This window comes from Aphanomyces invadans (genome assembly GCF_000520115.1).
Source record: "Aphanomyces invadans strain NJM9701 unplaced genomic scaffold supercont1.4, whole genome shotgun sequence".
In the NCBI taxonomy this organism is placed as follows: domain Eukaryota; phylum Oomycota; class Saprolegniomycetes; order Saprolegniales; family Verrucalvaceae; genus Aphanomyces; species Aphanomyces invadans.
In genome coordinates this window covers 2,343,554-2,361,812 of record NW_008580149.1, presented here as the reverse complement: position 1 = coordinate 2,361,812, position 18,259 = coordinate 2,343,554, and the positions used below count along the sequence as shown (strand labels likewise).

The 18,259-nt window shown below is 55.8% G+C and overlaps 8 protein-coding genes across 12 annotated transcripts; 3 read left to right on the top strand and 5 right to left on the bottom strand.

The window, feature by feature from the left end:
• Positions 1-2,367: 2,367 nt before the first annotated feature.
• Positions 2,368-3,850, top strand: H310_03113 (hypothetical protein; the record flags this gene model as incomplete). Its single annotated transcript, XM_008866873.1, has 7 exons — positions 2,368-2,451; positions 2,500-2,697; positions 2,831-2,886; positions 2,946-3,084; positions 3,157-3,327; positions 3,378-3,491; positions 3,548-3,850. The coding sequence occupies 7 exons, from the start codon at positions 2,368-2,370 to the stop codon at positions 3,848-3,850; spliced, it is 1,065 nt and encodes a 354-aa protein (XP_008865095.1).
• Positions 3,851-3,913: 63 nt separating this feature from the next.
• H310_03112 (hypothetical protein) lies at positions 3,914-5,376 on the bottom strand. Of its 3 annotated transcripts, none has more exons than XM_008866872.1 (5): positions 4,910-5,376; positions 4,655-4,864; positions 4,429-4,606; positions 4,173-4,378; positions 3,914-4,069 (listed from the first exon to the last, which is right to left on the bottom strand). In XM_008866872.1, exons 3-5 carry the CDS (start codon positions 4,568-4,570, stop codon positions 3,941-3,943), a joined length of 477 nt encoding a protein of 158 aa, XP_008865094.1. In that variant the 5' UTR covers positions 4,571-4,606; positions 4,655-4,864; positions 4,910-5,376; the 3' UTR covers positions 3,914-3,940. The 3 variants fall into 3 exon arrangements, with proteins under 3 accessions (XP_008865094.1, XP_008865093.1, XP_008865092.1); XM_008866871.1 differs by having other exon boundaries at positions 4,429-4,595; XM_008866870.1 differs by having other exon boundaries at positions 3,914-4,378; positions 4,429-4,595.
• A 196-nt stretch (positions 5,377-5,572) lies between these two features.
• H310_03111 (hypothetical protein) lies at positions 5,573-7,256 on the top strand (the record flags this gene model as incomplete). Its single annotated transcript, XM_008866869.1, has 10 exons — positions 5,573-5,604; positions 5,652-5,705; positions 5,762-6,002; positions 6,062-6,169; positions 6,218-6,287; positions 6,340-6,434; positions 6,490-6,584; positions 6,634-6,730; positions 6,798-6,862; positions 6,908-7,256. Coding segments are annotated over 10 exons (971 nt in total), but the record flags the coding sequence as incomplete, so codon positions are not given.
• H310_03110 (hypothetical protein) lies at positions 6,965-7,595 on the bottom strand. The gene is made up of 2 exons (XM_008866868.1): positions 7,202-7,595; positions 6,965-7,142 (listed from the first exon to the last, which is right to left on the bottom strand). Exon 1 carries the CDS (start codon positions 7,581-7,583, stop codon positions 7,251-7,253), a length of 333 nt encoding a protein of 110 aa, XP_008865090.1. The 5' UTR covers positions 7,584-7,595; the 3' UTR covers positions 6,965-7,142; positions 7,202-7,250.
• A 272-nt stretch (positions 7,596-7,867) lies between these two features.
• On the bottom strand, positions 7,868-9,498 carry H310_03109 (hypothetical protein). Its single transcript, XM_008866867.1, has 3 exons — positions 8,754-9,498; positions 8,151-8,563; positions 7,868-8,099 (listed from the first exon to the last, which is right to left on the bottom strand). The coding sequence occupies exons 1-3, from the start codon at positions 9,490-9,492 to the stop codon at positions 7,893-7,895; spliced, it is 1,359 nt and encodes a 452-aa protein (XP_008865089.1). The 5' UTR covers positions 9,493-9,498; the 3' UTR covers positions 7,868-7,892.
• Positions 9,499-10,284: 786 nt separating this feature from the next.
• On the bottom strand, positions 10,285-12,779 carry H310_03108 (hypothetical protein). The gene is made up of 4 exons (XM_008866866.1): positions 12,536-12,779; positions 12,115-12,468; positions 11,513-12,068; positions 10,285-11,462 (listed from the first exon to the last, which is right to left on the bottom strand). The coding sequence occupies exons 1-4, from the start codon at positions 12,638-12,640 to the stop codon at positions 10,369-10,371; spliced, it is 2,109 nt and encodes a 702-aa protein (XP_008865088.1). The 5' UTR covers positions 12,641-12,779; the 3' UTR covers positions 10,285-10,368.
• A 1,282-nt stretch (positions 12,780-14,061) lies between these two features.
• H310_03107 (hypothetical protein) lies at positions 14,062-17,035 on the top strand. Of its 3 annotated transcripts, XM_008866864.1 has the most exons (13): positions 14,062-14,375; positions 14,419-14,827; positions 15,028-15,145; positions 15,202-15,370; positions 15,520-15,592; positions 15,639-15,799; positions 15,854-15,887; positions 15,972-15,979; positions 16,048-16,113; positions 16,168-16,236; positions 16,284-16,457; positions 16,512-16,522; positions 16,629-17,035. In XM_008866864.1, exons 1-13 carry the CDS (start codon positions 14,079-14,081, stop codon positions 16,699-16,701), a joined length of 1,662 nt encoding a protein of 553 aa, XP_008865086.1. In that variant the 5' UTR covers positions 14,062-14,078; the 3' UTR covers positions 16,702-17,035. The 3 variants fall into 3 exon arrangements, with proteins under 3 accessions (XP_008865086.1, XP_008865085.1, XP_008865087.1); XM_008866863.1 differs by having other exon boundaries at positions 16,512-17,035; XM_008866865.1 differs by having other exon boundaries at positions 14,419-15,145; positions 16,512-17,035.
• A 180-nt stretch (positions 17,036-17,215) lies between these two features.
• H310_03106 (hypothetical protein) lies at positions 17,216-18,259 on the bottom strand (the record flags this gene model as incomplete). Its single annotated transcript, XM_008866862.1, has 1 exon — positions 17,216-18,259. One exon carries the CDS (start codon positions 18,257-18,259, stop codon positions 17,216-17,218), a length of 1,044 nt encoding a protein of 347 aa, XP_008865084.1.

The window sequence follows — 18,259 nt, the reverse complement described above, 5'->3', positions numbered from 1 at the left end:
TGAGCAGCTTTAGCCTGAGACTTTTGGATTTGATTCACAAAACGATTCCATTTTATGTTTGCAATTGAGCACGCCAATCCAACGAGGACTGAAGGACAGAGCAACGATGAGGGGCTCATGCACACCACACCAACACCGTGCTTTTGAACGCACTGGTCCATTGAGAAAGGCAAGGCTTGGCCCGGCAGCAGCCTCTCGCAAGCGATGTAGTTGCTCCCACGGTGGTCGCTGGACTGGAGCGTTGGGGAAGTCCTCGGGAGTGCCTGTGAAATCGTCGGCTTGGGGCTGCCAGACGTCGGCGCTGGCTTCGACGGCGTGGGGGTATGGTTTTCTTGGATCTTGCAAAAAATCACACTGCATGTCCATCGTACCAAGGGCCAGGCGAATCGATCAGCTCCCCGCCACCTCGCGACCCACGAATTCTTGATGCGGTGCGATGTGGCAGCGAAGTTCACAGCAATGTCAGCGTGATCGGATTGAGCTCCCAGGCACTGGGACACAATCCCCTTCCGGCATTATCGACATGGTCATGGACACGAGCTGGATGATTAAGACAGACGTGAGGCAAGACCCCCTGACACGCGAACTCTCGACGCAATGGCCATTTGCAGTCGTTTTGCACGTGCCAGTTTGGGTAACATAGGGGTAACCTTGCTCCAAGCCCGCCCCATTTACCATCCAGTGGATGGCGTACCAGGGCCAGCCGCGCTTGCAACCTTGGCTACCTCCGTTTTCGTGAAGGAGCTCGTGAATTGCCATTCGGACTAGTTGTAGAACTTACCCGAGGCAATGAGGTGAGCAGACGCACACACTGACCGTGGCAAAGGCCCAGCACGAGCGACTACTTGTCTCACTTCACACGTCGTCCAGAATGACCTCTTCCGCAAGTGGCGCTGGCCGTCCGCGAACGAACCCTTGACGTAATCTGCAAAACTCGGCTGCCAACAGTAATGTTACGAGGTGATGGTAGTTGCCCTGTGTGTGAGGCTTAGTCGCGCGGGCTTCATGGCAAACTTGGTTTTGAGGAGAAGCTGGTGTCGTGCAGCTCATCTTCGCTGATCGACTCGATGGCTGGTTGGAGGGACACTCCTTGGGCCGTCGAGTTCGCGCCAAACTCCTGACGCCATTCGGCCAGTGCCCCGCTGAGGACGGCAAACTCATCGGCGTTCAGCGTGAGCACGGATTGTTCGGCGGTGATTGCAGCGCATGCGACGGTGGCAAAGATAACTTGAGGCATTATGGTTGTCGAGGTCGGGCACATTGAAGAAGAATGAGTAGGATGACGCCATACGTGCATCGTAATGTCTCAGGAGGTTTCATTGACGCTCGTCTTTGGGCGCATTGCCGCAGGTCTGCATGATGCCACCGAGATGCGCGCAAAAGGTCCACAGCAGACCGTCGCGCTAGTTCACGACTTTGACGAACGTCCGACTCGGTGACGGCCAAAGTCGTTGCTCGCTGCTATCTGTGCACGGCCAGAGAGCTAGGCTACCCAGCTGCACAAACGGAGGAAAGGTCACCGAAACGCCACCATGTCCAAACCAGTACAAGCACTGGTTTCATTCGAGGTCCAAGTGTGCCCGAAGGGATGACCACAGCACGGCAACCTCTACGTATTCCCGGGGCTAAAGTTCATCACCAGTGGCTAGCCAACCCCTGCATTACACTCAAGCCTTGCGTGGCAGGATGCACTCGAATGCATGTAGCACTTCTGAAGGGAAAGGGTACGAATGCAATACTTTGGTGACAAGTACTCGAACATGTTCGCTGGCCTTCCATGCTTTGGACGGTTGCTTGGGAAGCATCGAACGACGTCCGTTCGCTCGGGCATCGTCCCTTGAAAGGGGTCGCTCGAACATCGGGCGGTCGAAGTGATTCCCCAAATATGCAGCCAAACGCCCCTCCATCGCATCGACCGAGAATGGGCGAGTCCCTCACCGCATTGTTGCGTGGCCTCGAATCCGTGGATGCCGCCCGCCCGACGTCGGTGGTACAAGCATGTACCGAGGAGGAGTGGTTCGACCTGCAGGCTATGTCATGTGGACGGGATGGCGACTCGAGGTTGAACCAGAGAGGCTTCAAGTGGTAAAGGGGGCTGGACAGCGTGTCCATGCAGTGCACCCATCTCCCCGCATGACTACATCCACCCTCTGCACAGAGATGCACGCGCACGGACGCGCTTTGCCTCTGCGCCTCTCGTAACGGATTTGTAACCAATTGTGCCACCGGTCGTGCAACCAACGGCCAGCCGATGATGATCCGCGATGGCCGACCACTGGCCCCGCCCATGTAATCTTCCAAGACGAATACAGATTACCCCGCGACGCATCGTGATTCACGGCGAGGCGTTGTAGTGATTTGGAGCCCATGACGCCCACGACCCAAGGCTCGCAACTTGCCGAGTCGACGCCGCAAATCGACTTGCCCCAGCGCATGGATGCACCGCTCATGGTGCGAACAGCGACCCCACGTTGCAGTGTGATGGATGAACTGGCGTAGATGAACACGCCCGCGCGGGTGCCCAGCATGACAAGGGATGCCCGCGTCCGCCTGAATGTGTTTTCTGCGCGCGCGCTCGCCCGCCGAAAGCTCGCGGCGTCGCCACTGACCAGTGGCAACAACTACAGCAGCATCAACTTGGACAAACCAAAAGAAACGGCCGTCGAGGCGAAGCGACTGAAGGACTTTGCCATGCTGGTTCGCCGCGCTCTTGGAAACGCGCCGCGTGTGCGTGTGTGCAGCATGCACCGATCGACTCGTCGTCTTGCGCTACTGCATCCACACACACATGCTGGAACTCGTCCTAGGCAACTTATCAGCATTCCCTTAGGCAGCATCAAGCAAGCGGGCTGGCCGAGTAGAGCAAGAGGCGCTGGCGTATTTTTGGTGCGCGTCGTGGCCCACGATGGCCGAGGACGTCCACGAGCGTTAACTCTGCAGAGTAGCATGGGCATTGTTCATGACAACGTGGACGACTTCGACGTTGCTATTGACGTGTACAAGAAAGCGCTTGCCTTGCTCGAGAACTCGGACAACTTGTCGTTCCGCGCGCTCGTGATGTCATGCATTGGCGTAGACTACCAGGTACTCACTTGACACATCCTGTCGCGATAAGGACGTCGTCGATCCAACGTCCGCTGACAAAAGTCAACGCAGTTGAGCTCGTCGGGGGCCGTCGCGTACACCGGTCGATTCGTGGATCCCGACAGCGCGGCGCTTCAAGCAGCTCTCACATGCCACCAGCACCACGCCGATATGAACGTTGACGATGCCGGGCAGTTTGTCGCGCACACAAACGTCGGGCTCACGCTGGGTAGCCTCGGCCGGGTGGGTTTGGAGCTGCCTCCCTGTGAAACACTCGGAACCGTCGCGAGTAGGCTGCCGAAGCTGCCAAGCACCACCAAGAAGCGCTGCGGGTGGCCATTCGACTCAACAGCGCGTATGGTCAGAGTCTGGCGGTGGGCAACCTCGGCCTCTTGGCCAGTCGGCAGGTCCGTGTATCGCTCACACTCCACGGCGCACCTTGTCACAGGGGGCACACGTCTAGGGCGACCTCCCGACCGCGACGGCGTGCATGGACCAGCACCTTCAGCTCATTCAGAGCGTCCAAGATCGGAGTGCCGAAGTGAATGCGTGGATGCAGCTCGGGTTCCTTGCCACTCGCGATGGCGCCCATGACAAAGCTGTACGGTACTTTGACCAGGCCTACCGCCTAGCCCAAGACCTGAACGAGATCGGGATCATGAAGCAAGCGAGTTGCTACCTCGGCATTGCAAGAGGGTGTCTTCATGCTCCGACGTTCTTTCGCAACGTCATGCAGACCATGTCGCAGGTGCACTCGGGTATCTAGAGTCGCATGGTTCGCTGTGTGCACCGCGATTGCGTCGTCCGCAACTACCTAATCGATCGTGGATGGAGATATCGGGAAAGCTGTGTCCGTCTAGTTTGTTAATTGAGCTTTAATGCGGTCTAGCGTCGCCAGGTATGTGTCGTTGATGGCGCCGACCAACTGCTTGCGCACGATGCGAACTTCTTCGTCGCCGCGAATTGTGTCCAAGAAGGCCAAGATCTATTGCACAGCCGTGAGAGGTCGCGCGCATGCATCCACTAGAACGATTCGAACAGAGGGCTGTCGAGTGACTCTCGACGATGGAGAGGATGGCACGACGTACGGCTTCGAATTCGTGCTCGAGTTCGCCGACTTTGCGTAGGAGGACTGCCGTGGACGGGCGCGGCTTCACCTGGCTTCGAGAAGGCTTAGCAGCAGCAACATCAGCAGCCCCAGTCTCCTCTTCGTCGAGTTTGTTGAGTTCGGCGTCCACGTCGTATGTGTCCCACTTGGTCTTAAGTTTCTTCCCCGTCGAGTCGAAATGGTAATCTAGAAAAGAATACTGTTGTGTCGACGTTGCAGAGCATGGCCTAGCGTACATGAGTTCAACGGGACGTCGTTGGGCGCGTCGTCGTGTTCATCGGGGTTGCACTGCTGGAGACTCAAGACATCGTCATCCAGGGCATGCAGCTTCACGACGACCGCATCCGAGATCGTTTGCACCTCATTCAGCAAGTGCATGGCATGCCGCTTCTTCTTCACAGACCTGGGGGACACCTTGAACCATTATGCGCGACGTGGTACATGGCACACACGTGAACGTACTCTGGCTCGACTGTGAGCTGCACCAGGGCATACGCCAGGACCGCGACCGACGCCACAGCGGCGGGGATTGCCCACCACGTCGAATTCGCCATCAAAGACGAGGTTTGTCGTTCCACAGACCCGTGCCCCGCGCGCGATGCCGTGAAATTGCGCCGTGGACACCAGCAATTAGAAAGGTGGGGGGGTAGGGTCCGAAATTCAATGAAAAACCTAGGGGGACCATCTAAAATATTGTTTTTTTGGTAGACTTATTACCGCCGCACGCCGGAGTGGCCGTGACACCAAAGCAAGTCCCAAGGCAGCCAGCAACTTCTGCACCCCAACCCAAGCAAGGGATATACAGAGGAGCGGCTTTTGCAGACGCGGCACCCCGAAACGAATTGCTGGTTCGGCTAGACCGTACCGCCCGTCCAAAGTGATTCTCGAAAACCGAACAAGACGGGACACAGATATCCACACCTTCCCATCCTTGAATCACAGTCCTTCTAAATGACGAGAAGTACAGGAACGATAATCATGGCGGCGGATTGGAACTGCTCGAGGCTCGGCCCGAATCGCCATATTGTCGCTTTGTGCCGCAGGAGGGATTCAACGCCTTTTCGATTGAAGTGGACTGGCGAAGGTTGCCCATGGCACACGCACATTTGTTGCTGCGCTTCTTGCACGGCGGCACCATCGTCTCAAAGCACACGGCGCCGATCGCTGCGTGCGCGACGTTTCTAGAACGAATTGGCACCCTCTCGAAATGTCCCGGTCCATGGCCGGATAATTTTCCGACATCAACAAATTCACTTGGTGTTTGTAAAGTCCTGTGTTGAAGTCGTTTCAGCCAATCAGATGACTTTTAAATGTCAATTTAAACCAATCAATAGTGAGCTGAATTTTCCACCGCAAAGATACGCCCCATTTCCCATTTGACCATGTCCGTGACATTGTATGTGAAGAACGAGGTGAGACGACGGCGACGGCAGGTAGAGGAGTCTGACGGTAGAACTAGGCGCACTCGGTGCCACTGCAATTTGACGTCCACGATAGCATTGCTGCTGTAAAGGTACGTGTGATGAGGGGTAATCCCTGGGGTTAACGGTGATGTGAATGTGATTAAAGGCAGCATATCAAAAGAGCGGCAAAGTTCTCGGTCGCGCGGATTACATTGTGTTGTTGCATAAAGGCAAGGAGCTTCAAGATGAGAAGTCGATTGCAGAGCATGGCATTTCCGATGGTGCCGTTCTCGTACACATCGAAACCCTTCATGAACCGTTCCACGGCGTGAACTACGAACATCTCGCGGATGCTATCAAGCAGCGCCGAATGCATGAACACTCCAATTTGCGCATGATGCAGCAAGGTAACAACGACCGCGTCGTCGTGTCGAGGACCCCCCCCCTGATTCCTTAGTACAACTAGACAATATTTGGGCTGCAGGTGAAGATGGAACGGTTCACCAGCTTGGCTTTGATAAGAGCATTATCTCGCGCATGTCGACAAAGCCAAGTGCGCCGCCACCGTCGAAAGGTACACGGAAATGCTATACATTCGTTCTTTGAGCTGACGACGTTGAAGCAAGCGGTCGCACGTTTTTTAACCAACTGTCCGTCCTCGTGAATGGTTGCAGCTACCACGTCCTCCCAAGGTACTGGTCATTCTTGCATGCTCAGGAATCCCACAGCGCAGCGTGCCGATAGCATGGAAGGGCGGTGGAACGGTGAGCTGACCTCGATTCCTCCACATGACGAAGGCACACAAGTGTGTTCGTCGGAACTTGTCTATCGTGAAGAAGGTATCATCGGCAGATTCATGGACATTCGTCCAACGCAATTTTCTTCGCCATGCAGGCGCGTGGCACTTGCGACAAATGCGCACTTCCATCAGTGGGCTCTCAACTACGCAGTATTGCTGGATCAAGCCGGCCGCCGATGGCATTTTGAAGGTATGGAGGCGACTGCTTGTGCGTTCGACAAATATTAACAAGTCTCCAGTTGGAAACAGACGACCCGAGCTTGCGTGGCAGCGACATCACGATGCAGGAGGTCGGGCTCAACATTTTGATCATCACGGCCACTTCCAAGCGCACAGGTGCGATCATCTCGCGCACCCATGATTCTTTCTTGGGGCACGCCATCGTCTCACTCGCATGGATCAGGTCGCCCAGTGTTGGTGGAAACAATCACATCGATCGACAACGCTCGCCGCCTGCGCACCGTCCAGGTACGAAGAATGGCGCCGTGTCGGGTGAATAAAATGGCGTCGTAGCGCTTCGACGAGACGGGCGGGTTCCGGTCGGTATACATCATGAATGAAAAGCGCGTGGTGGATGCCGTGTCCGGCGCCATGGAGCGATTTGATGCCTCCAACATGGGGTTTTAGCAATGATCGCATATATGAATGACAAGACATCGTAGCAAAGTGTGGACTCTTCATCATGCGTGTTGGCGTTGCTGGTGGGATGAGAAGCGATTCTTGAGGGAGTCACACGGATCCATGCGTCCTAGTGAGGGTTCGCCGACGCATAGAGGAATCCGTCTTCGACATGAGGGAGTGGCGTACATGCATCTTTGGAATGTACCGACGTAGCAAGTGTCGTACCAGGACGGGACTAGGACCGTGCGAGCACGTGTGACTTGATATCGTTGATATAGTTCATGCTGTAGCTTCCTCGACGACGAATCTCGCTGCGGAATGACGTCGGCACGATCGCAGGATTATGTCCGCTGCTCTTGACTTCTCGGGACGCGATTGCCGAGAGGGGACACAGCACAACGATGTAGACACCAATCAGAATAGCAAAGCATCCCGCGACCCATCCCTTGTGCGAAGGTGGAAGCGTATCAATCTCGCGGCAGAATTCGAGAACGTACCAGGCCACATCAACGCGGCCGACGATGTACCCGACGCCCAGCCACACCATCGTGATGAGGGGGTTGAACATGATGCAGTTCGGTCAAAAGAATATTTAAATATTATACAATCGATGAATTTTTTTTTTACACTGTTTTCCGGTGTTACGGATATGATTCCCATCAAACGGTGTTTGCCGTCACAAGGAAGACGTCAAAGGCATCGTGCAAGATCGACGAGGAGGATTCCGCGAGCAGCATGAATATTCACGTTGCTGAACCCTCCTTACCTGCGGCGCATAGTGTGGGTGTGCCGACGGGTTGGGTCGTACCAAAGACGCCTGTTCCTCGAACATCCTGCGGAAACACAACCGCAATCGGGATCGATCGATCTCTGCACATTACAACTTAATGACGAGCCACACGTTGACGGCGACGTAGAGCACCAAGAGCGCGATACCGTCGTGGGGGCTGAGGCCGACGAAGAATCCCTTGGCCTTGGAGAAGCAGGCGCAGAAGACACCGCGGAGGTTGAGCACGAGATATGCGACGATGATGACGGACAAGAGCTGGAAGAGAAGCGTTTCTTGTTCATATGGGATATGGATCTGTTGCCGCGAACATGAGAACACAAGTGCAATCGACATTGGATGTCGTACCTCGCCGTACAAGAGCGTGTACAAGAACCATGGAAATCCGCTGCCCAACGTCACGTTGATTACTTGCGACCCGATCGCGTTACAGACAGCGGCATCGGCATGCCCGGCACGAGCGAGCGACACAGACGCAATCGTGTCTGGGATTTGCGAGCCCAGAGCTAGGAGCGTGACCCCGGCGACTTCCGTCGAGAGGTTCAACGCGGTCGTCAGGATGCGCGTCGAGTACAAAGCGGCAGCGGACAAGAGCGCGACGTACGCGATCGACAGCACCAACGTGACAGGGTAGTACGACCGCGTGGGAGCGTCCGAGCCGCATTCAGGGAGGGTGTAGGCAAAGAGGATGCGGAACGGCCGAGAGAGGAGGTCGACGACTTCACGGACGGGTTCGAGGCACACAGGTTCCGCGGCTTCCTCTACAAGATGATCGACGTCAGAGCGCTTTGAACATCCAGAAGGGTGCAACCGTTTTGAATAAAAAGAAAATAAAGAATCATTTCCAACTGAAAAAAACACTGGAAAGCATCGGAAACGCAACAGAAGAGCTGCATTCTCCTGTGAATGCATGTCGGTCACGACAGGAAAAATCAAAAAGAATTGCCGCACCAGCAGCGTCGATAGCGCCATATCCCTTGGGCGACGACGACGCAAGAAGCGGGTGGTGCGGGGCGAGGGCATGATCTACCATGTGATCTTCGGCGGGAGCGACGAATTCGTCATGTCGATCGGGGTCGGCGGAGCGGAACCGGATGGGAACGAAGATCATCAACATGTATCCGACGTAGACGAGAATGAGGAGACCCGATTGCCAAGAGTCAACGAGGGAGTCGTTCATGACGTAGACCAGTGTGCCAACACTAGCAATGTACACAGTCGAGTCGCGGATCATGGGTCCCCATGATATGGTCAGCGATGTTGGGGCAACGAGGGCACAGAGCGCTGGAATGAGCGCAAACGCAATGATGGCAGAGCCAAGAATAGCAGACAACGACGATTCCATCGACTCGATCTTGCCTTCGGCAGTCGCGACCGCGTTGAGGAGGATTTCAGGGGCAGCACTGCCGAACGCAAGGAACGATGCGCCAGCGGCTTCTTCAGGGATCTTGAGCTTTTCACACAACGTTTCAATCGCAGGAACCAAGTAGTCGTCGCACACGATGGCGAGGCCAAGGAAAATGTACAGCAACGACAGTATCGACAAGATGGCGCTGACAATGGGGCTACTGAAGAACGAGGTAGATTCCTCCATAACGGGAGCCGCCGTTGTGCCCACGACGGCAGTGGCATTTTGCGCCAACGCGACGGACGCGAGCGCGGCGAGCGTCAATGACGTGATGCCGGTCATGGCGAGGAAAACCTAAACTGAATGGCTTCGAATTTTATGGGGGGTTTTGCTTTGGCAGGCGGCCAGGAGGAATTATCTACGACAAGACGTTGAAGGATCTCATGGTTGTTTGCTTGTATTTCATCTCGGATCGGTGAGGACCGAGCTGATTTCAGCAAATACTTGTCAAATATCCTTCCGAGTTTGTGAAAAGTCAACCGATTTTCATGAATATCTGAATGTGACCGTGAAATATCATGTCAACTGTCTCGCAGTTTGAAGTGCGAAGATTTCGATTTCATGAATCCAGTCGTTTCTTAGTAACCATGGGCTTTCCCCATGATTGGGAAAAACGAGACGATGCAACACCACAAGTCCATCACATCATCGGGCTGCATGGTGCCTGAGCTCGGACTGTGGCATGTCTATTGGGAAATGATTGGCATGGGTTTCACCAACAAAGCATTCAGCCAAAGGTGTCAAGGAAATTCTGGAGCGGATGACATTCCCCGCACTAGTAACCTGGCAACACTAGTAGCCTGTCAATAAAACTCCCCGGAGAAGACTAGTAATCGATTAGTGATACTAGGGCAAACAGAGTTTATCCCAAGTCAATTCCGATATATCCCAAGATGCCACAAATCATCCATGGCGATGATCCCTCACGCACACGACCATTGCCAGGCTGCCTCCGCGATCGCTTCCAGAAGCAACGGCCGCCACGTACCTGGTCGGTCCCCCGAGAATGCTACGCGAGCGCCTATGCGTCTTGGTGCATGCCATCTCATCTAGGTAGCTCCCACCTTCGTCCATGCCAGACAGACTGCCATTGGGAAGACAACTTAGAGCGTCCGCTCGACGCAAAACAAACATGTAGGTCGCCACAAAACACTGTTTTCAAGTTGCGATTCCACCTTGACGGATCAAAGCTTCGTCGTGAGGTCCGCTTGCATGGGGTTGGTATGGCTTCCGCAGGGTGGGAAGCGAGTTTTCTCCCGCTGGAGCAGCCACGTCGTATATCATGATCAAATCGTTCCGAGGAGGTGACGTTTGCGTTTTCGATGGTGCGGGGGACTCTTTTCCGTGGGGTTGCAAGAATGGATGGGGCTTCGATCGGTGTGGAAGCCCCACAACGACAATATCCTGCGATGTGGTCGACACTTCTCCCGCCGACTGCTGCTGCTGTATACAGTCCGTGTTGCGTCTGCTGGATGGGGTGCGGTGCAAGGAATTGCAGTCGCTCTTGTGGGCACGCACGTCGCCGCTGCCGACACAGTTGTACGATGCGAGATGGCCATGGCGCTGGTCGGGGCAGGGTGCGTGGTAGCCCCGCTTCAATGCGTGAGGTTGTGTCTGATCGTCAAGGGGAGTGGCAGGACTACATTGCACGGGGGTCGGTGGCGTCGCTTGCGACTTCGACTTGGCCGACACAAGGCGCGAAGTGTACGAGTCGGTTTCGTCGCGTAGCAAGTTGACGCGGACCGTGCTTGGGACGTAGTCCGCATCCGCCATGTTGCCTGCTTCAATGTACCCATGCGGCGTCGCCGTGGCGGACCCTCTGTCGTCCACATATGCCTCCCACGTTCGTGGCGCCCGTGTTGGTTGCTGCTGAGAGGTCGAAGCCAACGACGTTGCTTTGGTCGTTGGACCATCATCGCCCATGTCGAACAACGACGGCTTGGCCCGCGCTTTGGCCGATCTCGGCCGTTGGGGCGGGATGTCGTCGTCGTCCTGGAACAGCGACGGTTTCGCCCGCGCTTTCGTCGATCGGGGAGCGGCGGGCGGAACGCTGCTCGAACAACAAGCGTTGCGAGGAGTAGGGAAGCCGTCTCTTCCTCGTTGCTGTGACGCTCTCGTCCCGACTGGAAAATAGAGCAGCCATTGCTGCTTTTGCTGTTGATCTGTTTTGGTGGGTTGAGCACGATGCGAAGGAGCGACACTTGTCGGCGTGGGCAACGGCCCCAGCACGACCTTTTCCGAGTTCCGACAACCTGGACGACGTGTGTAAGCGTCATGGAAGGTAGCAGGGCATCGTGCGTACTTGGAATCGAAGTCGACGGCGCCGGCGTTGAAGACGGCGTGGCTTGGGAGCTGCACGCGGCGCAGATTCGAACGTGGAGTTTGTCCTGAGGGGTGCCAACGTCCCATTGCCGAGAACAGGCCCGACACACGACTTCGCCACACTGCCGGCAACTCTCTTTGGAATGTCTAAACACGCTAAAGCGAGCACAGCACACAAAGCACTTGACTCGCAGCGCAAACGGCACGAGGCGATGCAAGGGAAGGAACGACAGGCCTCGCATGCGCCGCGCGCGCAAGTGTGTATCGAGGTCGGCCACGGCGCGGCATCGCTTGCGCACCGCCGACGCCGCCACAAAGGAAGGAACACTGCCCTTCCAGTCGATCTGGTGCACAGCCATGGCCACCAAGTGGTCCTGTCGACTGGGCGACTCCACGACGACGATGCCAGATCGATGGTACTGGCCGCGAACCACGTTGAATGTCGACTCAAGGTCGGGACAACAAGTCAACTTGACCGACTTGAACGAACGAACCCAGCCGAGACGCCCTTGGCCTGTTGTAAAGTCGTGCTGGCACTGACAACGACATGAGCCACTGCATTGGTCGAACGACTGCATGTACCTCGAGGTAACACCAGTCGCGATGCTTGGCAAAACCTGGCATGCCACTCGCGGACCATTGCAGACTGAGATGGTGGCGACGTCGGTCGACCGACTCAGTCGAGAGGGTGTACAGAGTCTGACCGTCCAAGTGGTCTTTGCTAAACATGCGCACGTAGTCGTGGTATCGTTCGGCGGCATCTGTCTTGAACAACGAAGCCACTTCGTCGAGGGTGCCCATGACTTCTGTGACACCGCAGTACGATGTAACACCGCGGGGTGCCGACGGATCGTCTCCCACATACAACTGGAGACCGTCAATGTCGGAAGCAAGCGTCCACTTAATGGAACCGCCTTGCAAGCGGGAAGCGCGCACCTGGTCGGTAGAGTTGGGTTGGTGAGAATGTGAAAGATGTATGGACGAAGGCGATGATTGCATGTACCATGTCAGTGGAGGTGCGTTCGCCGAGTGCTTGAAGGCGAGTGATCTCGTCAGGCGACAGTGGTGGGCACCGAAAGTAGTCCGGCGGGAGGGGAAACTTGGGCATGTCGTCGTGGAGGAAGGTGGTCAAGCGGCGCGTGGCGGTGCAGGGGCAGTCGTGGCGCGTACCCCGGCGATGGAGGGTTGGCTAGTGTCTCGTCGCCGCGAGCCGGTCGATGTGCTATGTTGATCGAATTGCCTTCCTGTTGCACCCTCAGGTGGTGACACGGTCGAGTCGAATGATCAAAACCATCTATTTTGTGCCAAATCAAGTTGCGTTTCAACGAATCATTTTATCTACATCCACTGTACAAATGCACCATTTTAGGACAAAAGCACGAAACAAGTTGTTTTATAATTTATAATATAAATTAATAGACAGAATTAAAGTGGGACTTCAATCGTTCGAACGAAAAAGTGGGTGTAGGGCGAGTTCTCGATTGCCCACGCAAGCACTAACGAGCGCCAAAAATCTTGCAAAACGGTAGATCCTTCGTTTTGAATGCATACCTTAAGCTTGGTGACTCAAGCCGTCGTTGTATACACTCGAGCATGTCTGAGGGACGATATCCCACCCAACAACGTGGAGCCGCCATCAGTTTAATGCAAAATGTTTACGCCACACCAGCCAACAGACAAAATAGCGTGGGTAAACCTTGGGCTATTCTGAAATTTAGTAGAAACCGAATGAAAATTATATCTTCAAATTTCTGAAGCAATGGATGAAGAAAAAAGTTTCGCACAAACTTTTACAAAGGATAATTTGACGGATGCATGTCTATTTGCAGGCTCGATGTTTAAAATTGAATCTGGTTGGCAGCCTGTTGTGCTTAACCACAGTTCGATTACGACGAAGGGGCGCGCTCGAGAAGCACGGCACTCCGGGGCTCAGGATAAAGCTGTAGCGTTCTGTACTCGAAGCCGCTGGTACTGGGGGATGTCCATTGTGCTTCGGTCGTGCAGGTGTGTGATGCCTCGACGACGTGTCGCGCACATTGATCTACATCAATCGAAATTTGCTACAATTTCAAAAATTCTGGCGAAAATTCTTTCCCATCAGGAGAAGGCTGTACGTCCCTGCGGAAGGAGGAGGCAGCTCCTGGACAATCCACGCACGCCACCCAGTGGCATCGTGTCGACGGAACGACCTCATCACCTAGACCTTGGTTTGCCAACCAGGAAAGGATAGGCAGAGATGTTGTATGCGTTTGTAGCTTGGTGCGCCACCGCATCGCTTGCCACTCAGTACGATGACCTGCTTCTTTGCATTTACAGCCAGCAAAAAGGCGTCGAGCATGTCCTGCGGCATTGGCACATCCTGGCTCCCACTTATCAAGCAACGGAAGGCGAAATCTTGTGAGGTGTCGATACCCGGATAATCCCTTTTTTAACCGGACGGTATGACATTACCAATAGTAGTAGTAGTAACCACATAGTACTACTATTTTTATTTATCCGGATGGTCACACCAATTCGACTTCACACTGTCAGCAAGTTTCTGTCTCATGGCGGCGAACAACGCAGACGTCCTGGCGAGCGAACGGTGCCGCAGTCCTGCCACGCTGGCGATCGAGATGTCCGAGGTGTTTACCCATGGAAGCCAAGCTAGTCGCGAGACGTACATGCGACTTTGTAAACTGCTGGAAGCCCATCTTTCGTTCGAGGATGCGCAGAAGATGCTAAGCGAATCCATTGAGAACCAACGTGTGCTAGCTCTGCGGCTCGCGTGTCTTGTGGAGAAGCTAATTTTGATGCACCGTTTGAGTAACACAGACGCCGAAGTACTTCGCGTCATTTCCCAGGTACGTCGTCACCGAGTGACGCTTGCATGAGTTGATTGTGCAGGATCTCACGGGGTACGCGACTCCCACGTTGCTGCATCATGCGATGTTTACCAAGAACCTTGCGAGCATTTTCACGCCGGAACAGGTAGCAGCGTGGGGAACGCCCATCGATTCGTTCCAATGGCTTGGGTGCTACGCCCAAACTGAGCTCGGCCATGGGTCGAATCTCCGATCTCTTGAGACGACAGCGACGTTCCTCCCGGACGTCGACGAATTCGAACTCCACTCGCCGACTCTGACGTCGATCAAGTACTGGCCGGGGGCGTTGGCAAGCACAGCCAACATGGCCGTCGTGTACGCACGGCTTTTGATCCACGGGACGGACCACGGTGTCCATAGCTTCCTACTGCAGCTGCGCGACTTCACCACGCACAAGCCTCTCCCTGGCATCACGGTCGGTCACATCGGCAGTACGTCACATCTGCCATTCCATTCGTGGGCTCTACGAGTGGAGTCGCACGGCTCCGTTGGTTTTCGTTGGTTGCGTGACCAATGTCCATCTCGAGCATTTTTGCGATCCATCTAAATGACGTTGCTCGTATGCGGTGGAGAGATGTGTGGATTTTTCAACGCGTGTACTCATTCTCGTTGTTTTCGTCGTCGACAACAGACAAGCTCGCGTTCAACACTGTGGACAACGGGTATTTGAAGCTCGATCGCGTTCGCATTCCTCGCGCGAACATGGCGATGAAGTTTTCGACGGTGGCGCGAGATGGCACGTACTCCCGGTCGGTGCCATGGACTAGTCGACTTGTGTGCAGCACCCCCTCCACGTGTCCAGTAGAGCGGATGGGGCGAAGCGCGAATTGTCGTATTTTACGATGCTGCAGATGCGGTTTCACATGGTGCATGGCAGCGCCAAGACGCTGTCCAAGGCCGCTACCATCGCCGTGCGCTATTCGGCCATTCGGCTGCAAGGATTGTCGGCCACAGCGCCCCACGGTGAAGTCCGTGTACGTCGCCGTCCTTGTGTTGTCATGGTGTCGTCATGCATGCAATGTTTTTGAATGGAATATATATATATATATATGCTGGATTGGTGATTATTGTAAATATTTGTGCAACTTGGGTCCGAGATGAGCTTTCCCAATGCCTTGTGTAGGTGCTCGACTACCAATCGCAACAACACCGCGTGCTCCCTCGCGTGGCCGAGAGCTTTGCCATTTTTGCGACGAGTACGCGCGTCGATTTCACGTTGGGATGATTGAAGACGTGCTGCAGGCCACGTGTACAATGCGTTCTGCACTCAAGCCACCGCCATGGTCGACACGTCCCCCGACTCGATCGACGCCACGTCCCTCGCGATGGCCCATGCCATCAGTTGCGCGCTCAAGGTCGCGGCCAGTGAGTTGTGCACACGCGGCATTGAAATCTGCCGCCGAGTACGACCCGTCCTGTCCATCGAATTCATGCACACGACTAACGATCGCTTGCAGGCGTGTGGCGGCCACGGATACCTGCAATCGAGTGGTACGACGCAATTCGACTTGTTTTCACGGGCCATGGCATCCATCCCGGCATCGAATACGCTCTAGTTCTGACGGGTTGGCCTAGGTCTTCCGGTAGTCGCCCCACACCGACAGAACTTCCCACAACCATCGATCTTGACGTTGTCGTGGGTGGGTTTTAGGAGTTGGGTGGCTTCGCGGCCCAGTTCGTGACGGCGGAAGGTGAAAACTACGTCATATCTCAGCAAGTTCGCACCGACCATTTGCAATCTCGAATGGGATTGTCACCGCTGCCGTTCTAGACGACGCGCACGTTGCTCAAATTGGTCGGTGCCTACCGCATGGGTGTTGCGCTGCCGCCATCGCTTGAGGTTGTCCCATCCCATGCCCCATCCGTTCGTTTGACTGTCCCGCACAGATTTTTCATGCCCTCGACGGTCCCTTGCCAAAGTTGAGTGCGACCGACTACGAAGCGCTCTTCCGCTATCGCTTCCTGTCGCTGCTTCACCAATTCGACGCGACTGCCGCAGCCTACCCGTCACCCGACGTTGCGATTCAGACCAACTTGATCGAGTCCCACCACCTCGCTCTCGTACGAACTCCGTCATGATGATGATTTTGAGGCATGTCACGGATCGGGATGTAGTGCTACGGCAAGTACGTCCTCGTCCACGAATTCGCGGCGGCGGTCGAGTCACTGTCGCGCGCGACCAAGCCCATTGCCGTCGCCCTCTTTGAGCTATTTTGCGTGACCCAATTGCAGGAGGACTTGGGCGACTTCATGGCGCTCGTTCAGTTGCCGACGTCGGCACGCGCGTCCCTGCACGCCCGCCTGACGCACCTGTTGGACGCTGTGCGACCCCACGCCGTGGCGCTAGTCGATGCTTTCGACCACTCGGACGTGAGTTTGAACTCGACGTTGGGACGTGCCGATGGAAACGTGTACGATGCCTTGATGCAGTCGAGTCTCCTCTACGCGTCGGACGCCGTTCCTGGTTTCACCGAGTACCTCCAGCCGCTGCGCCGCCTTCACGCGTCGTCGCGGTTGTAGACGGCATGCGTTCTTTCGACATGCATCCGTTAAACGAAACCAATCGACTTGGTCTCGCTGTGTTTGGGAGCCGACGGAGTCGACTCCTGCCCAGGTCAGTTGGTGGGGGCATCAATCGCAATCATGCGCCAAGACTTCCGATCGTCACTGTGGCATGGACATCGACGGAGGGCCGTGCCAGCATGGCGTGTGGAGGGTGCAGCGCTGAACTAGACGCCCCACTCGCTGCTACCTAGAGACGCCCATGGCACAAACGGCAACGTGGCGGCGTCGAAAAATGTTTCATGGAAATGTTGTCGCTACTGGACGACGCAGTGGCAGTGGACATGGGGATCGCGCGCGATGGCGTGGCCGACTCCGCGAAAGGTCAATTCAATCGGACGTGGCAGTCGCGCGAGGTGTTCCTGGGTCGCTGAAAACCCAGCCTGCACGGCGTCTAGCGTCCCGTTGATGGCGACGAGGACATCCCCAGCTTGAATGCGGCTCCGCCCTACGGCAGGACGGTCGACGCGCGGTAGCACGGCGGCGACGACGGTGAGGCACTCGTTGGTGTTGCGGGAGGAAGCTGCCAACTGCTTCATGACGTGGACCCGGCGGAAGGCGACACCGAGCGATGTGCCGACCCCCCATCGCACCGTGTAATTGGTCATGTGGCCATTGGTAAACTGCAGCACCCACGGCCGCCGACGCGATGCCTTTCGAGGGGGCATGATGTCGACCATGGGCACCACACGGATGCAATTCACAGCCATGAGGACATCCCCACGATGCACTCGGGGCCATAGCGCGGACTGCACTGTCGGGCATTCGAGCCACACCACCGGCAAGAGCGACGGCGACGTCCACAGCACGACTTTCAACGACAGAAACTCGGGGCTTGTGTTGGTCCACGACAGGTCACTCCCTTGTGCCAAGGATGCGTCAGTTGGCACGTCGCCGTCGTCGGCAATCGGTTGCGGCGGCGGCGGCTCGGCTTTGAAAGTGATGTTGTCGAGCTGGCGCTGCGTCTCGATGTGCGTGCGGTGCGTGACAAGCTGTGGGGACGTGTTCTCAGCAGCGTTTCGCCGGGGCGTGATCAAATGCTTGCCCCGCAACGCATCGGTGCCGGGCGAATGCCATTCGAGTGCATCCGTTCGAGGCGTGAGAACGATTGCTCTCGTCGCGATGGAGGTTGGACTCGTCTCTTCTGACTCGAGTTCATCGCTCCAACGAAGACAGCACGTGCGAGGACGTTCGGCGTCGCCGTGGTGGCTCGTTAGAACTTGGTGTTCGGACAGCGCAAACACGGGCGTCGTTGCCACGGTTGCTGCCGGCGGCATTCGTCTGGTCGGCACGCCCTTCAT

What these genes read in the sequence shown, in the direction of transcription:
- H310_03112 (XM_008866870.1), bottom strand. Translation starts at nt 4,746, where the DNA reads ATGGCGAATTCGACGTGGTGGGCAATCCCCGCCGCTGTGGCGTCGGTC. An exon ending in CAGCTCACAGTCGAGCCAGA is followed by an intron (nt 4,596 to 4,654) that starts GTACGTTCACGT and finishes GGTGTCCCCCAG; the next exon opens with GTCTGTGAAGAAGAAGCGGC. An exon ending in CGACGTCCCGTTGAACTCAT is followed by an intron (nt 4,379 to 4,428) that starts GTACGCTAGGCC and finishes ATTCTTTTCTAG; the next exon opens with ATTACCATTTCGACTCGACG.
- H310_03110 (XM_008866868.1), bottom strand. Translation starts at nt 7,583, where the DNA reads ATGTTCAACCCCCTCATCACGATGGTGTGGCTGGGCGTCGGGTACATC.
- H310_03109 (XM_008866867.1), bottom strand. Translation starts at nt 9,492, where the DNA reads ATGACCGGCATCACGTCATTGACGCTCGCCGCGCTCGCGTCCGTCGCG. An exon ending in TGGCGCTATCGACGCTGCTG is followed by an intron (nt 8,564 to 8,753) that starts GTGCGGCAATTC and finishes ATCATCTTGTAG; the next exon opens with AGGAAGCCGCGGAACCTGTG. An exon ending in ACACGCTCTTGTACGGCGAG is followed by an intron (nt 8,100 to 8,150) that starts GTACGACATCCA and finishes TCGCGGCAACAG; the next exon opens with ATCCATATCCCATATGAACA.
- H310_03108 (XM_008866866.1), bottom strand. Translation starts at nt 12,640, where the DNA reads ATGCCCAAGTTTCCCCTCCCGCCGGACTACTTTCGGTGCCCACCACTG. An exon ending in AACGCACCTCCACTGACATG is followed by an intron (nt 12,469 to 12,535) that starts GTACATGCAATC and finishes TCTACCGACCAG; the next exon opens with GTGCGCGCTTCCCGCTTGCA. An exon ending in GCCGTCGACTTCGATTCCAA is followed by an intron (nt 11,463 to 11,512) that starts GTACGCACGATG and finishes CACGTCGTCCAG; the next exon opens with GTTGTCGGAACTCGGAAAAG.
- H310_03107 (XM_008866863.1), top strand. Translation starts at nt 14,079, where the DNA reads ATGGCGGCGAACAACGCAGACGTCCTGGCGAGCGAACGGTGCCGCAGT. An exon ending in TACTTCGCGTCATTTCCCAG is followed by an intron (nt 14,376 to 14,418) that starts GTACGTCGTCAC and finishes TTGATTGTGCAG; the next exon opens with GATCTCACGGGGTACGCGAC. An exon ending in CGCTGCCGCCATCGCTTGAG is followed by an intron (nt 16,237 to 16,283) that starts GTTGTCCCATCC and finishes TGTCCCGCACAG; the next exon opens with ATTTTTCATGCCCTCGACGG.